Source organism: Bison bison, unplaced genomic scaffold (assembly GCF_000754665.1).
Source record: "Bison bison bison isolate TAMUID 2011002044 unplaced genomic scaffold, Bison_UMD1.0 scf7180017863946, whole genome shotgun sequence".
Classification (NCBI taxonomy): Eukaryota; Metazoa; Chordata; class Mammalia; order Artiodactyla; family Bovidae; genus Bison; species Bison bison.
Window position 1 is genome coordinate 1,862,405 of NW_011494518.1, and position 17,585 is coordinate 1,879,989.

At 39.6% G+C, this 17,585-nt stretch overlaps 1 protein-coding gene across 4 annotated transcripts in view; it reads right to left on the reverse strand.

Annotated features, from left to right (window-relative positions):
• Positions 1-17,585, reverse strand: part of UBE2E3 (ubiquitin-conjugating enzyme E2E 3) — a 106,848-nt gene that overhangs the window by 21,512 nt on the left and 67,751 nt on the right. For all 4 annotated transcript variants that reach the window (XR_824721.1, XR_824720.1, XM_010833850.1 and 1 more), the window contains exon 4: positions 897-1,029. Coding sequence is in view for 2 of the 4 variants with exons in the window: in XM_010833850.1 (XP_010832152.1) it covers positions 897-1,029 (133 nt within the window). In the remaining 2 variants the exon portion in view is untranslated. The remainder of the gene's footprint in view (positions 1-896; positions 1,030-17,585) is intronic.

Sequence of the window (17,585 nt, forward strand, 5' to 3'; positions counted from 1 at the left end):
TATTCAGTGAGGGAATAAAAAAAATTATTTTTACACACACACATAACAGGCAGGCATGTGAGCACAGGCTCTAAATCGTTACACATTCTTTAAATAATGGAAGCAATGTAAGGAACTACATTGAAAAGAAAAACATTTCATGAAAGCTGGCTTAACATTTCTCTACAACATCTTACTGCCTTCTCCGCTTATAAGTCTAACTACAGCATCATTAGACTCACACTTAATACTGATGCTAAAAAATGCTGGCTTGACCATTTTACAGGGAGAAGTCAGAAGAAGAAACTAGTCAAGTAACTGCTATGTTTAAGACTTTAAAAATAATTGTCAGTCATTACAAGACACAACTGAACCCTTTTCGCTGTTATCCACATAATTCATACTTAGCCTCTCTCATTCTCTCATAATTCTCACTCAGCCTCTCTCTTTCTTATTAATGCATCATACTTACAGTGGGCACAAAATAAATATATTAAATAGTATTAGTTCCCTCTTCTTTGTTATAGGTTTCTAGTTTTTGCTTATCTATAAAGATAGGGTATTCAGCAAAAAATTCAAGATACCTAACTCTTATTTCCCAAAGCTGTCAAATTTACCTTTTATCCCAACAGGTTTCTTAAGTAAGGTTCATATGCTATTTTCTCTCATACCATAATTTATTTGCTTATTGATATGCAAAGTGGCATACCTTTATTTACATTTAACACACTCTCCACTGATTGTATACAAAGCTATTTGTAAAACAGAAGTCAATTACCACCACATCTTAAAAATCATTGGTTAGAAGAGTTTCCACATAATCCATGAAAAACAGTAACTTCATCCACACATTAACTCTTATGATAACTGATTCTGGAAAACAGTAAGTATTAAAGAATGCAATTCTAGGTTCTTACCTTTGGTGGCTTAAATGGATAATCGGATGAAAATGTGATATCCAGAAAAAACACACCACCTTCATATACAGAACCTGGTGGACCAAGTATAGTCGATCTCCATTCATAAATGTTATCTCCTTTAGGCCCAGCACTATTCAAAAGAAATTAAAAATCAATGTGTGTATCTGTGATCTATGAATATTAGCATCTTAAACCAGTTAAGTATCAAAGGTAAATTAGCAACCTAGAACAGTACGAGATAAATATAAAAGAAATAAGCCTCAACCAACTTGTGCAGGGATGTGTGAATAAACACATTTGCAAATAGTTCTAACTTACAGAAAAATCACAAGAACGAAGAAACTTTATCCAGAATTCCACTTTGCTCATTTGCTTTAGTCAACTCCTTTTCTCTTTCTCCACCCCCTTCTAAATTACATGCACACACATGCACACACACACAAGTGCTTTTTTTCTACGCCATCTGAGAGAAGGTCAATGTATCAGTCCTTTCAGAATATTTATTCTGAAATAAATATTTCAGTATCATTTCCTAAAACAATCTAATACAACTGCAATATAGCTACAACTTCAATAAAAGTAAAATCTGTACAATACCTACAATCTGCAAAATAATGTCAACTGACCCAATTATGCCTTACAAAAACCCTCAATTTTCATCCAGATACAGGATCCCAGTCTTGAGATCGACCATCTATGTCCAGTGTCTTTAGTCTCCTTTAACATAGAGCCTTTCAGCCTTCCTTTGCCTACGACAATATTGGGCATTTTTGAAGAACACAGTTCTTATTTTAATAGAATGCTCATCACTATGAACTTGTCTGGTGTTTCCTTGTGATTATATGCAGGCAGTGCATTCCTGGCTAGAAGAGAACGTAAGTGATGCTGCGTTCTTCCCAGGGTGTCATATCCAGAGGCACACTGGTGATGGTAATTTTCATTATCCAGATCAAGTACTACGCGACTGCAACCAAGAGGCAGTCTTTGGAAACTCAGCCTGTGTGCTCAGTTGCTTCAGGCATGTCCGACTCTGTGACCCCATGGACCACAGCCTGCAAGGCTCCTCTGTTCATGGGATTTTTCCCAGCAAGAATACTGGAGTGGATTGCCATGCTCTCCTCTAGGCAATCTTTCTGACCCAGGGATCGAACTCGAGTCTCCTGTATTGCAGGCGGATTCTTTACCGCTTGAACCAACAGGAGGGAAGCCTAAGACTGTGCAAATATACCACTCTTCATCAGCACTTCTATCCTAGATTTAACATCGACTTGTGATTCCTGGCTAAAGTGAACTTTACTATGATAGTGATAAAATCATAATTTTCCAAGGTCAGCATTTCCTTCACATCTGTGCTTGAACCCTCTCTTCTCCTATCTGTATGAACATGTGTATTATTTTGGTGAGGTCTCATGGATTCTTGGAGAAGGCAATGGCACCCCACTCCAGTACTCTTGCCTTGAAAATTCCATGGACAGAGGAGCCTGGTAGGTTCCATGGGGTCACGAAGAGTTGGACACGACTGAGCGACTTCACTTTCACTTCACTTTCATGCAATGGAGAAGGAAATGGCAACCCACTCCAGTGTTCTTGCCTGGAGAATCCCAGGGACGGGGGAGCCTAGTGGGCTGCAGGCTATGGGGTTGCACAGAGTCGGACACGACTGAAGCGACTTAGCAGCAGCAGCAGCATGGATTCTTATCTGTTTTCCTAACGATTTAGAATTCTTACTGCATTTAATTATTTTGTTGCTCAAATTATCCCAGAATTGGCCAACAGGAACATCTTCAAAATGACCCTTGTATCCTTATCATAGGCCACCATCATTTTGGGGGAAGCATTTTCTTACTTTTTAGCATTACAGTATGTTCCAGGCTCCCATCCTTGGAATCTGCTACTTCTTCAAGGAGCCCTGGTTCCCTTTAGTGCGAATGTATCTCAAGGTCTGAGTGCTAGGTGGTGCTAAATCCCAAGTACATTACACTGTGTTCAACACCATCATTTCATTTATAAACTACAACGACAGATAAATAAAATCTAAAGTCACAGTACTTTTCAAATTTACCTTACAGACTTCTGTTTTGCTCTAACCTTATAGACTAACTTAACTTTCTGCCCTAAAGTAGATATAATGTTTTTCTTCTTTTAGCGATTGTCAGTTTAGAAATAATCCGCATGTTTGATTTAAAATAAGTGCAAACCAACATTGATAAAGCAATGACATTAGGACTTTTAAACATACATTAAATGATCTGACCATATCTTAATTCAGAAAAACATACACTATAGACTGTAAACATTAAGCAAGCAATGCTATCAATAATCACTCTGAAAACAGTTCATACAGAAAGAGTGGAGAAAATGTGATGGTACAATCAAAATGTTTATAGTATGTTTCAAAAACCTATTTTTAAGGTAGATATACATGAACTATAAAATCTTACTATTATGGCCTATTTTATGGCCAAAAAAGATGTCCTTTTCATTATAGGGGACTGGAATGCAAAAGTACGAAGTCAAGAAACACCTGGGGTAACAGGCAACTTTGGCCTTGGAATACAGAATGAAGCAGGGCAAAGACTAATAGAGTTTTGCCAGGAGAATGCACTGGTCATAGCAAATGCCCTCTTCCAACAACACAAGAGAAGATTCTAAACATGGACATCACCAGATGGTCAACACCGAAATCAGATTGATTATATTCTTTGTAGCCAAAGATGGAGAAGCTCTATACAGTCAGCAAAAACAAGACCAGGAGCTGACTGTGGCTCAGATCATGAGCTCCTTATTGCCAAATTCAGACTTCAATTGAAGAAAGTAGGGAAAACCACTAGACCATTCAGGTATGACCTAAATCAAATCCCTTATAATTATACAGTGGAAGTGAGAAATAGATTTAAGGGACTAGATCTGATAGATAAGAGTGCCTGATGAACTATGGATGGAGATTCGTGACATTGTACAGGAGACAGGGATCAAGACCATCCCCATGGAAAAGAAACGCAAAAAAGCAAAATGGCTGTCTGGGGAGGCCTTACAAATAGCTGTGAAAAGAAGAGAAGTGAAAATCAAAGGAGAAAAGGAAAGATATAAGCATCTGAATGAAGAGTTCCAAAGAATAGCAGGGAGAGAAAAGTAACCCTTCCTCAGTGATCAATGCAAAGAAATAGAGGAAAACAATAGAATGGGAAAGACTACAGATCTCCTCAAGAAAATTAGAGATACCAAGGAAACATTTCATGCAAAGATGGGCTCGATAAAGGATAGAAATGGTATGGACCTAACAGAAGGAGAAGATATTAAGAAGAGGTGGCAAGAATACACTGAAGAACTGTACAAAAAAGATCTTCACGACCAAGATAATCATGATGGTGTGATCACTCACCTAGAGCCGACATCCTGGAATGGGAAGTCAAGTGGGCCTTAGAAAGCATCACTACGAACAAAGCTAGTGGAGGTGATGGAATTTCAGTTGAGCTATTTCAAATCCTGGAAGATGATGCTGTGAAAGTGCTGCACTCAGTATGCCAGCAAATTTGGAAAACTCAGCAGTGGCCACAGGACTGGAAAAGGTCAGTTTTCATTCCAATCCCAAAGAAAGGCAAGGCCAAAGAATGCTCAAACTACTGCACTCATCTCACATGCTAGTAAAGTAATGCTCAAAATTCTCCAAGCCAGGCTTCAGCAATACGTGAACTGTGACTTCCAGATGTTCAAGCTGGTTTAAGAAAAGGCAGAGGAACCAGAGATCAAATTGCCAACATCCGCTGGATCATTGAAATAGAAAGAGAGTTCCAGAAAAACATCTATTTCTGTTTTACTGACTATGCCAACGCCTTCACTGCATGGATCACAATAAACTGAGGAAAATTCTGAAAGAAATGGGAATATCAGACCACCTGACGTGCCTCTTGAGAAACCTATATGCAGGTCAGGAAGTAACAGTTACAACTGGACATGGAACAACAGACCGGTTCCAAATAAGAAAAAGAGTATGTTAAGGCTGTATATTGTCACCCTGCTTATTTAACTTATATGCAGAGTACATCATGAGAAACGCTGGGCTGGAAGAAGTACAAGCTGGAATCAAGATTGCTGGGAGAAATATCAATAACCTCAGATATGCAGATGACACCACACTTATGGCAGAAAGTGAAGAGGAACTAAAAACCTCTTGATGAAAGTGAAAGAGGAGAGTGAGAAAGTTGGCTTAAAGCTCAACATTCAGAAAACGAAGATCATGGCCTCTGGTCCCATCACTTCATGGGAAATAGATGGGGAAACAGTGTCAGACTTTATTTTTTTGGGCTCCAATATCACTACAGATGGTGACTGCAGCCATGAAATTAAAAGACGCTTACTCCTTGGAAGGAAAGTTATGACCAACCTAGATAGCATATTCAAAGGCAGAGACATTACTTTGCCAACAAAGGTCTGTCTAGTCAAGGCTATGGTTTTTCCTGTGGTCATGTATGGATGTGAGAGTTGGACTGTGAAGAAAGCTGAGCACCGAAGAATTGATGCTTTTGAACTGTGGTGTTGGAGAAGACTCTTGAGAGTCCCTTGGACTGCAAGGAGATCCAACCAGTCCATTCTAAAGGAGATCAGCCCTGGGATTTCTTTGGAAGGAATGATGCTGGGGCTGAAACTCCAGTACTTTGGCCACCTCATGAGAAAAGTTGACTCATTGGAGGGGACTCTGATGCTGGGAGGGATTGGGGGCAGGAGGAGAACGGGACGACAGAGGATGAGATAGTTGGATGGCATCACTGACTCGATGGACATGAGTCTGAGTGAACTCCGGGAGTTGGTGACGGACAGGGAGGCCTGGCGTGCTGCGGTTCATGGGGTTGCAAAGAGTCGGACACGACTGAGCGACTGATAGGATCTGATCTGATCTGAAGTACCAGTTTTGTTTATAAAAAGAAGACATTTTAACCTGATTCAATGACATTTCATTTTCTAAGTTAATTTTTCCCTTGATGACTCAAAGTAATCATTATAAAACTATAGTGTGAGACTTTTACAGTGTAGCTGCTTTACTAAGCTGCTTCTAAACCATACAAGTTCTCCACACACTGACGACAATAATGACAGTGATAAAAGCAGCAGCTAAGGTTTACTTCATAAGAAGCCAAGCATTTTTCAAAGCACCTAGTACACATCTCACTGAATTCTCCTTATGAATCTATAAAACATACAATTATTATATCACTATATTTTAGATGAGGAAACTAAAGTTCAGAGAGTTAAATAACTTTCCATATATCCCATAGCTATAAAACATTCTGATAGAATTTGGATGAAATCTGAATAAATCTCTATTGACTTCAATGGTTTTGCTATACATATATTTCTTCTTATAATTTCTGTGCTACTATGTGTAATTTAATCTTCAGTCAAATTTCCCAAATATTTGGGGAGCAATACAAGGAGAGCTATTCTCCAAAGAAACTGAATGAATATCCTCAGTGATACTCTTTGGTTTTTGGCAGAATTATGTTATGCTTGAGATGGCTGGGGATTACTATACTTTAGTGATTCACAGAATTTCAGCATGAAAAGGATCTGGTTGAAGCTCAACCCCTCCATTTACACTTGAAAAAACCAATTCACAGAAAGTAAGTCTTCCATCTCAAATCCTCTCTTCCAGGTGGTAGAAGAGCTGGGACTCCCACAGCAAATTCCTGGTTCTTAAGTTTGCTTTCTTCTCAGTTAGGCTATTTCTGCTACAAGACACTAAGGCTCTGGTTATGACAGCAGGATATGAAATGTGGTTTTCCCCACTGTATTGGTGGAGAAGAAAACAGCAACCCACTCCAGTGTTCTTGGCTAGAGAATCACATGCACAGAGGAGCCTGGTGGGCTGCCATCTATGGGGTCGCACAGAGTCGGACACGACTGAAGGGACTTAGCAGCAGCAGCCACTGTCTTGCATGGCTGTGTTCTAAGAACACCTAGCCTAAGGCGCAGGACTTAAAGGAGATGTGGGTTCGATCCCTGGGTTTCGAAGATCCCCTGAAGAAGGAAATGGCAACCTACTCCAGTATTGCCCTGAGAACCTCATGGACAAAGGAGCCTGGTGGGCTACAGTCCATGAGGTCAGAAAGAGTCGGATATGACTGAAGCAACTTAGCACAGCACAAGGTAAGTTAGGGCTAAAACTCAGCCCTTGTTGGCTGCCCTATCTGGAATAAGGGCCTCCTTTCCCTCTTCCTTTCTCACAAAGGTGCCACCTGCTAACCAAGATGTAGGTTAGCGGGGAGGTAGATGGAGTTGAGGGTAGGTGGCAGGGGCATGCTGGATATACGACTGACTTCAGTCTAATTCAACCACAACATTTTACAGGCTAGTAGCTGACTTGCCACTGAGGCGTCATAACTGAGTAGAAAAGGGGTGCTAAATGCTGGCAATCTCAAGACAGGTCCTAACGACACCTTTCCACTAGTTCTTAGTCTCTCTTTTCCAAAAAGAACAACACTCCAACAATTCTATACTCCATCCCGGATCATCAGTTTTTCCCTCTCTGGTGAATCATGCCCACAAGAATACTAAGATGCCATTTCCTCAATCTTTGAGCTAACCTTGATTCCTCTACTGCTTCCAGCTCTCATTTCAGTTACCTCTAACAGGCTCTTACCCCACCACCACCACCACCACCACCCCACTGGAACAGCTCTCACCCAAGGTCACCAGTGACCTCATCATGGCTCTAATTGCTCATTTCTCAATCTTCATCTTATAGACACAGTTAGTCACTTCTTCCTCCTTGATGTGCTTTCTCTGCTTCACTGTCCTTCCTGGTTTTCCTCCTAACTTTCTTGGCCCCTCCTTCTCAATCACTAAATGCCATTATCACTATGGCAATCACTATTGCCATTCCTTATCTCCCTAACTTCTAAATATTGCCAGTCCAGAGCTCAGTCCTTAAACTTCTTCTCCTTTCTACCTACATACACTCTTTTGTTGATCTGCTACTTTATGGCTTCCAATAGCAACAGTAAGCTCTGAACCCACCAATTTGTATCCCCAGCCTACATTTCTATACTGATTTTCAGGGCTATAAATCAAAATGCCTACTAAACAGTCTTTATTTTGAAATCTAATATTTTGAATCCAATAATTTTGAAAAGTTTAACATGCCCCAAATTGAATCCCTGATCCCGATTCCTCTTACAAGTTTCCCTACTTTGGCCGATGCTCAGGGCAAACGCCTAGACCTCACCCTTGACAGCACTCATCTCTATCCCACATCTGTAAATTCCATTGATGCTATCTTCAAAACATACCTCAAATTCTACTACTTCTCCCGATCACCTCAACCCTGACTGAAAACACCAGCATCCATTGGCAGGGTAACTCCAGTAGCCTCCTTGTTTCCCTGTGGGACCCTAACCCCACCACGGTAGTCAATCAGCTCACGTAACTGTGGTCAAAACCCTCCCTGATAAGGCTTCCCTTCTTGTTCTGTGTTAAAGTTCTATGACCTAAAGGCACTGTATCATTTGCTGCTATCCTTTTTATCTGCTCCTCTTTTCCTTGTTCAGCTGGCTATACAACTCTTTCTTCAACATATAATGTACATATCCACCTTGGGGCCTCTGCAGCAGTGTCTCTCTGCCTGGAACACTCTTCCTCAAATATGCACATGGTTTGTGCTCCACCACCTTCTTAAGGTCTTTGTTGACTCAAAAACCACCTCTCAGTGAGGCTTTTCTTGGCCACTCTCATCTAAAATGTCACACACAATCTCCACACGTCTCATCCTTCTATTTTTCTCCATAGCATCAGTCTCTAACATGTATTTATCTATTCCTCTCACTTACTATTTATTGGTCTGTCTCCCACTAGAATATAAGCTCCATGAGGCTGCAAGATGTGAACCAGGCTCTTTAACTTTCAGTGGGCTGGGCTTTTTATGCCCTGAAAAAGCAGATGTATTTTAATCATTCAAAGTGACTACAGTGTTATGCGATCTGCCCAAGCGGAGATGAAAGGGAGATCTTGGAGCATGTTTAATGGCAGGAGAAAGGGAAAGAAGAAAGTGAAAAAGGAACTTTTTCTTTATACAGGTATCCCCTACTTTTTAAAGATTCACTTTATGCAATTCTTATGCCACTTTATGCCTGCTCTTACGAAAGACCTGCCTGTTTTCATCAACCAAAAGAGACCTTAAGAGGATCTTTGCTTTTGCAAAAAAAGGTGAGAGGTGAAAATAGCGAACAGTCTTCACTTGCATTTAACACGGAGGCGGCACGTCCTGAGCAGTGAGGGCAGCACCAACAGCTGCCTCCCCCAGGAACTACACTCTGAGTCTCAGCATCAAGCTTCCGTAGCTCTGATCTGTGAGTCTGTGGGCATCTGTGCTTTATTTTGATTTATTTTGTGCATTGTGAGCAAGACATGTCCTAAGGTAACTGCTTCTTCACTTGATGTCATTTAGGCTTACCAAAGGTTTCCTAGGAGCACTCTACTTTCAGATAGTGGGGTAAACCTGAATTAATTTCGAAAGAAAAGGTTCATTTACTTAGTAATTTACTGATACAGCGAAAGTAAAATCCATTTCAGTTCTGAGTCGAATTATGCAAAATCAGAGACAAAATTAACAGGAACTTTGTTTACTGAAATCTCACTATTTGCTAACACCAAAAAGAAGATGAATTGTTAAATTCCATAATTAAGGACTTAAATTTGTTTAAATACTATTAAGAAAATGAGAAGTACTTTTATTTTATTGTTTTTCTCCTTTCCTCCCTTTAAATACCATGTTTCCCATAAGTTATTACATCTTCTACACAAAACAAACAAAAGTAAAAAGCAAGTGGAAAGTTAAGCGTGACAAACTCGCACCTGGGAATTTTCTGTTACCAGCTGTTCTTATTGTTAACGACTGACATTATTTTAAACATTAGCAGCAGGAAAACTGATCTTAGCAAAATCCATTTTCTCATCGCTTGAGTATTAATTTAGCAATTACTGTTACTCAAGGGCCATAAACACTAGCCTTTCACAGAACTGGAGTGCCCCATAAGAAATTTCAAATGCTTAACAATAGATTCAATTTTATACATATCCCTTTTTAAAAAAATACAATTCTTTTATCCACATGGCTTTTTAATTCCATACTAAGCCAAATGCAAAGATCTGCACTAAAATCTATATGGTTTCTATCCCTATGGCCATCTAAAAATAAGCTGAATTAAATTCAAGGAGATAAGACTATCAACAATGACATAAGACGGACATAACTATGAAAACTAATATAATGGTGAGCGTCCCATTCTAAACCATTAAACTGATAAATATACCTGCATATAGTACACATTTAAAATTTAAAAATTACTAACACAAAGTTCTTACTTAAGCATGAGTTTAATTTTATGTCTACAAGAATGAAAGAACTTGAACTAAGACAAAGTGAAAGTGAGGTCGCTCAGTCGTGTCCTACTCTTAGCGACCCCATGGACTGTAGCCCACCAGGCTCCTCTGTCCATGGTGATTCTCCAGACAATACTGGAGTGGGTTGCCATGCCCTTCTCCAGGGGATCTTCCAATCCAGGGATCAAACCCAGGTCTGCCGCATCGCAGGCAGATGCTTTACCATCTGAGCCACCAGGGAAGAGTGAACTAAGAAAACATGTTCATATAACCTGAATAGACCTATTTGAATAGACCTTATCTACCATGACTAAATTTTAAAACACTACATTGATACATCTATTATAAATACAAATAAAACCAAAGAAGAACTAAATAAATGGAAAATACTCTATGTTCATGGGTAAGAAAACTCAATACTGTCAAGATGTCAGTTCTTTCCATCTACAGATTCAATGCAAACCATCAAAAAATCCCAGCACATTACTCTGTAGATATCAACAAACTGATCATAAAGTTTACATGAGACACAAAGACCCAGGAAAGCCAACACAGTATCAAAGGAGAATGAAGTCAGAGGACTGACACTATCCAACTTCAAGACTTACTATACAGCAACGGTAATCCAGACACTGGGGAACTGGCAAAAGAATAGACAAATGGATCAACTGGACAAAAACAGAAGCCAGAAAACACACCCACATAAAGTCGAGTGACCTTTGACAAAGGAATGAAGGTCATACAATGCAACAGAGATAGTTTTTTCAAAAAATGATGCTAAAACAACTGGGCAGAAACATAAACATGCAGAAAATAAATCTAGACACAAACCTTACACCCTTCACAAACATAAACTCAAAATGGATCACAGATCTAATAGAAAATGTAAAGACATCATTAGGGAATTCTAAATTAAAACAAGATACTACTACACCCCGATATGAGTGGCCAAAATCCCAAACACTGACAACAACAAATACTGGCGAAGATGTGGCGCGACAGGAACTCTTATTAACTGCTGGTGGGATGCAAAATGGTACAGCCTCTTCAGAAGGCAGTTTGACCAATTTCTTACAAAATTAAGCATATACTCTTACCACACAATCCAGCAACTGTGCACCTTGGTACTTAATGAGCTGAAAACTTGTATCTATACAAAAACCTGCACATGGATGTTTAGAGCAGCTTTATTCATAATGGCCAAAACTTTGAGGCAACCAAGATCGCCTTTAGTCAGTGAAGGGATAAATAAATTGGTATTAATATATTCAGATGGTAGAACATTATTCAGTGTTCAAAAGAAGTAAGCTATCAAGTCATGAAAAAACACAGAGGAAACTTAAATGCATATTCTCAGTGGAAGAAGCCAATCTTCCACTCATAGATGTTGTATGATTCCAAATATATGACATTCTGGAAAAAATCAAAACTATGGAGTTTGTAAGATCAGTGGTGGGTAGGGTTTAATGGGAAGGATGGGATGAACAGGCAGAACACAGAGGACCTTTATTCTGTACTGACTGGGTGTGCACTCAGTCATGTCCGACACTTTGTGACCCCATGGACCCCAAGGACCCCCGCCAGGCTTCTCTGTCCATGGGATTTCCCAGGCAAGAACACTGGAACAGATTGCCATTTCCTTCTCTAGCGATCTTCCCAACCCAGGAATTGAACCCGAGTCTCTTGTGTTTCCTGCATGGGCAGGTGGGTTCTATAACACTACCGCCTCCAATACATGGTGAACACATGTCATTGTACCTTCATCCAAACCCACAGTGAACCCAAGAGTGAACCCTAATGTAAACTAAAGACACTGAGTGATGACCAGGTGTCAAATGTAGGTTCATCAGTAACAAATGTATCAGTGTGTTACGAGATGGTGGTGAGGAAGCTGTGTATGTGGGGACAGCAGGTGTTATAGGAACTCTCCATACTTTCTAATCAATTTTGTTGTGAACCTAAAACTGCTCTAAAAATAAAGTTTATTGATTAAAAAAAATACAAATAAAGTTAAGAACAAGTAAACATTTCCATATTAAAGCAACTTAGTAGCCATTTCTTTAACTGTTGGTTTATGAAAAGTTTCAAACTTAAAAAGGGATGCATACTCTTCAAATCTGTTTTAAAATCAGTTAATTTGGAACTTGGGTCACATTCTAACCATATTAATACAACTAGTAGTTTCAATGCTGGCTCATAAGTCAGTTTAAACAATTTCCCCATAACTTTAAATGAAGTACTATATATGTGAAGATCCCAGACTTTTACTAATGAAGACATCATGAATATCTATTATTCCCTCCAAGTTGTTAAGGCAAACACTCACCACCCTTTCTCCTCCTAGTCCCTTCCACTCTGTTGGCTGAAGACTACAGAGTTCTACCTTCCCTGTGACACTGAAGTGGAGTGTGGGGGAGAAGGTAATTTCAGTGATCAACGAGTAACTCACTTTAACAAGGTTATCTATGGCGATCAGAGCTTTGGGATATTCCTGGCATGTAGAAAAAATTTAATTACATTAAGTACATCAAATGCTAAATGGACATGTGTGAAGTAGACCTAGCAACCTTTGTATTGGGAAAGTATGTCCCCAAAGGAAGAGCTGCTGCAACAACAACAGTAACCACGTGCACTGACTGAGAATTTGGATGCCACTGATACAGCCAACGGTCACTGCATTAAATGCTGTGTATCTCATTTAAGCCTTGCAACAGTCCTGTGAGATAAGACCCCAGCTCCCCAAATGAGAAAACCAAGGCTCACAGCAGGTAAGCAGCTCTGCCCAAATTCTCCATGGCTAGTATGGAGGCAGACAGAATTCAATCTTAACCATACCTTTATATTTCTTTTCAAACTTCAAACATTTGTTTTATAAGTGGACAGGTGCTACTCCTGACTGCTCTGGGAAGTCATATTTCTCTAGATGGAAAGTAACTATGAGTTTACTATTAGGGAGAAATGATATAAGACAATGGGAGAGGGGAAATGGCTTAGAAAACTAAAATATAGACCTAGCAGTCTGTCAGCAGTTCACAACTATCTTCCCATTCCCCATCCCCAGAAAGTTTGCCTCTTTCTGGTAAATTTAAAGCCTTGGGAAGTCTGCAGCATTATTAAGCCATACTGTGTCTTGCTCAGTATATGAGTTCACTTTGAACCTGAAGTATGTGCTTGAGCTTTTGCAAAAGTTTGCACACTTCACCACAGTTGACTCAATGGAGAAAATGGAAACAAAGTCATTCATTTACTCATTAAAGATTTGAGGGTCTTCTATTCTGTGCTAAGCACTTATGCAGAAAACTAAAGATATAAAGGCCACTGCCTTCAGGGAAATTACTGCCTATCTGGGAATATAGTGAGTAACCAAACTAACGCCCACCTGTGTGCATGCGCGCACACACACACACACACAAAGGAACAGAGAATGTGCTACAAAGGACAAGTGTATTTGCTGAGTGACAGGAGGATGTGGCCTAGTTAGGAAGCACAGGGAAGATCTGCAGAGTAACCGACGTTTGAGATGATATTTGAAACGCTCAGTGGGGGTTAACTAGAAAAGGTTAAAGGAAAGAGCTGGGGAACACTAAACAGCATATGTAAATGCCCAGAGATGTAAGGAGCAAGGTGAAAGGCAGGGCCTGGAAACAAGCCTAGTGTGGTAGACGCAAAGAGAACAGGGGAGAGTGCAGTGAGAGGGGAACTGAAGAGGGAGCAGGACCCTTTGAGCTATATTATAGATCCTGACATCAAAATATTTTAAGCAGGGGCAGGGCTGTCATACTACTATTTACATTTTGAAAACATTCCTCATATTTCTATATGGAAAATGGTCTAGAAGAGAACCAGAAAGCCTGTCAGTGGACTACTGTGATAATTCAGGTGAAGATGAAGGCAGACTGGACTAAGGCAGTATTAGAGATAAAGAGAAGATAATGGATTCGAGAGAGATTCAGGAAGGAAAAATCAACCAAACTTGTGTTTTTTGGAATATAGGAGGTAAGGGAGAAGGAGGTATCAAGAACAGTTCAGTTTTCTGGATGTGCAACTGAGATGCATACAGATACTAGGATAGAGACAATGGAAAAGAAGATGGCTTTGGACATGCTAGGATTAAGATGCTTTTGAGATGCACAAGAAATACACAAGAAATAGATGTATCACAATGTCAAAGCCTTGTCTGTGTGAAATATCTACAACTCAGAGTAGATACAAATGTCAGACCTGAGTGCACAGGTGGTAACTAAGGTCCTGAAGATGAGGATAAACCAGAATATGGAAAAATACAGGGATGAGGAGATGACACTTAGAAAGAGAAAACCACATATAAATCATGATAATATACAGCAGACCATGACAGGTATGTAATAGAGTGACAAAAAGAGTAAATGGGAGCAAAGCAAAAGAGATTAATTAATACATGAAGAGCTATGGGGGGAAATGTGGCTTTGAAAGAGAAGACTTCATCTGCTAAGAATATGGAGACCACACCAACTCACAGTGAGGAAAATAAAAACATAATTTGGAAAGATCTGCAAGACATGTTAAATAGGGTGGGTGGGGGAACAAAAAAGAAAACGGAAAGTACAGAGCAATGGATACAAATACTTCTATTACAGGTGTAAACTACAACGGCTATCTGCATGTGCATGTTGGCAATATAAACAGATTCCTTCTGGAAAGATATACAAGAAAATGCTAATATGTTTTCCTCTAAGAAGAATCTGGTGCTCTGTAGTAGAAAGGAAACCTACTTTTCACTGTATACTCTTTTCTATTCTAAATTGTTTCCTATGTACCAAAAAAAAAAAGTTTTGCCTTTTTTTTTACTTAATTAAAAAAAAATAAGGGGGAAAAGAACCACCCAGTGAGTTTTATGTGACTAAAGTACCAGACCACAGGAGAAAATCTAAACCACGCAGGATTTTAAGCAGGCAGAGTGAATTTGTATGATATGTTTGTTTTCCTCAATCCTAGCACTTGGGCACCTGAGACACCCTAATTCTGGAATAACAAAGATTCAATAAGAGCTTTTAGATGTCTTGAGTAGAATGACTTACCCTTTCTTAAGTAGCATCCTTGCCCCCATTCCTTGTACATTTTAAAGTTTGGAGCAAAGCAAAAGAGAGATTAACGTCCAAAATTAATTTACATTAATTTGTCCAAAGTTTAAGCTTTGCCATTATACTGTAAATCTGTATCATGTGTCAATCATATTTAACAGATCATCTCATTTTAATTTACCATCCTCTACTGAATACTTTAGGACAGACTATGACTGGGTGAAACACAACTAAGAGATGATAAATGGACCAAGCTCTAGTCTAGTTTATCATGAAGGTTAAATTAAGCACACATCTGTCTTTTAGTTTTTCTGTATGTTTTGTTTTAAAATTTGAGCACCAAGTATGAACTGTTGGTGCTGTACGCTCCATTTTCCTTCAAAACTTTATGAAGCCCACACTGAATCCCTGACCTGCAAAAATCTTTCAAAATTAAATAAATCTATTTCCTGCTTATGTTCTATTTTATGAAAATCTTTTTCCTTAGTGGATAACATAATTATAAAGCTTCATAACATAGGTAGTACATATAGATATAAAACAGTAAGCAAGGTACTTTCAAATTCAGTGCTAATGGCCCATTTTTGTAACATTTACTGAGCAGCCACTATATGCTGGGCACTGTTAGGTACTGAAAATAGTGATGAACAGAAAAGACATGATCTTTGCCCTCACAGAGGCTGTACAAATACGGCACAAATATCACAAAATTATGAACATGAAATGAAAAGAGAAAGTGATGTTGCTCAGTCGTATCCAACTCTTTGCGACCCCATGGACTATAGCCTACCAGGCTCCTCCGTCCATGGGATTTTCCAGACAAGAATACTGGAGCGAGTTGCCATTTCCTTCTCCAGGAGATCTTCCCGACTCAGGGATTGAACCCAGGTCTCCTGCATCGTAGGCAGATGCTTTACCACCTGAGCTACCAGGGAAGTCTTGAAATATGAAACATGAAATAATGCTGGTTAAATGCAAAGTCATTTACACAAGCAGGTTTTCTCCCCAAAAGAGTACTTAACGAACTAGTCCTTTGTTTTATGTTTTGTCCTAACACATCTAGGGAATGGACTATATTCCTTTCAGTTAACACTGGTTCACTCAAGTAATAAAGGGAGAGGGAGGGGAGGAACATTGTGGACTAAATCTCCCAGGTGATTTTAATAAGCAACATTCTTAAGAACAGAAGCAGAAGATATTAAGATGTGGCAAGAATACACAAAAGAACTGTACAAAAAAGATCTCCACAACCAACATAATCACGATGGTGTGATCACTCACCTAGAGCCAGACATCCGGGAATGTGAAGTCAAGTGGGCCTTAGAAAGCATCGCTATAAACAAAGCTAGTGGAGGTGATGGAATTTCAGTTGAGCTATTTCAAATCCTGAAAGATGATACTGTGAAAGTGCTGCACTCAATATGCCAGCAAACTTGGAAAACTCAGCAGTGGCCACAGGACTGGAAAAGGTCAGTTTTTATTCCAATCCCAAAAAAAGGCAAGGCCAAAGAATGCTCAAACTACTGCACTCATCTCACATGCTAGTAAAGTAATGCTCAAAATTCTCCAAGCCAGGCTTCAGCAATACGTGAACTGTGACTTCCAGACGTTCAAGCTGGTTTTAGAAAAGGCAGAGGAACCAGAGATCAAATAGCTAACATCCGCTGGATCATCAAAAAAACAAGAGAGTTCCAGAAAAATATCTATTTCTGCTTTATTGACTATGCCAAAGCCTTTGACTGTGTGGATCACAATCAACTGTGGAAAATTCTGAAAGAGATGGGAATACCAGACCACCTGATCTGCCTCTTGAGAAACCTATATGCAGGTCAAGAAGCCACAGTTAGAACTGGACATGGAACAACAGACTGGTTCCAAACACGAAAAGGAGTATGTCAAGGCTGTATATTGTCACTCTGCTTCTTTAACTTATATTCAGGGTACATCATGAGAAATGCTGGGCTGGAAGAAGCACAAGCTGGAATCAAGATTGCCAGGAGAAATATCAATAACCTCAGATATGCAGATGACACCACCCTTATGGAACAAAGTGAAGAGGAATTAAAAAGCCTCTTGATGAAAGTGAAAGAGGAGAGTAAAAAAGTTGGCTTAAAGCTCAACATTCAGAAAATGAAGATCATGGCATCCAGTCCCATCACTTCATTGGAAATAGATGGGGAAACAGCGGAAACAGTGTCAGACTTTATTTTTCTGGGCTCCAAAATCACTGCAAATGGTGACTGCAGCCATG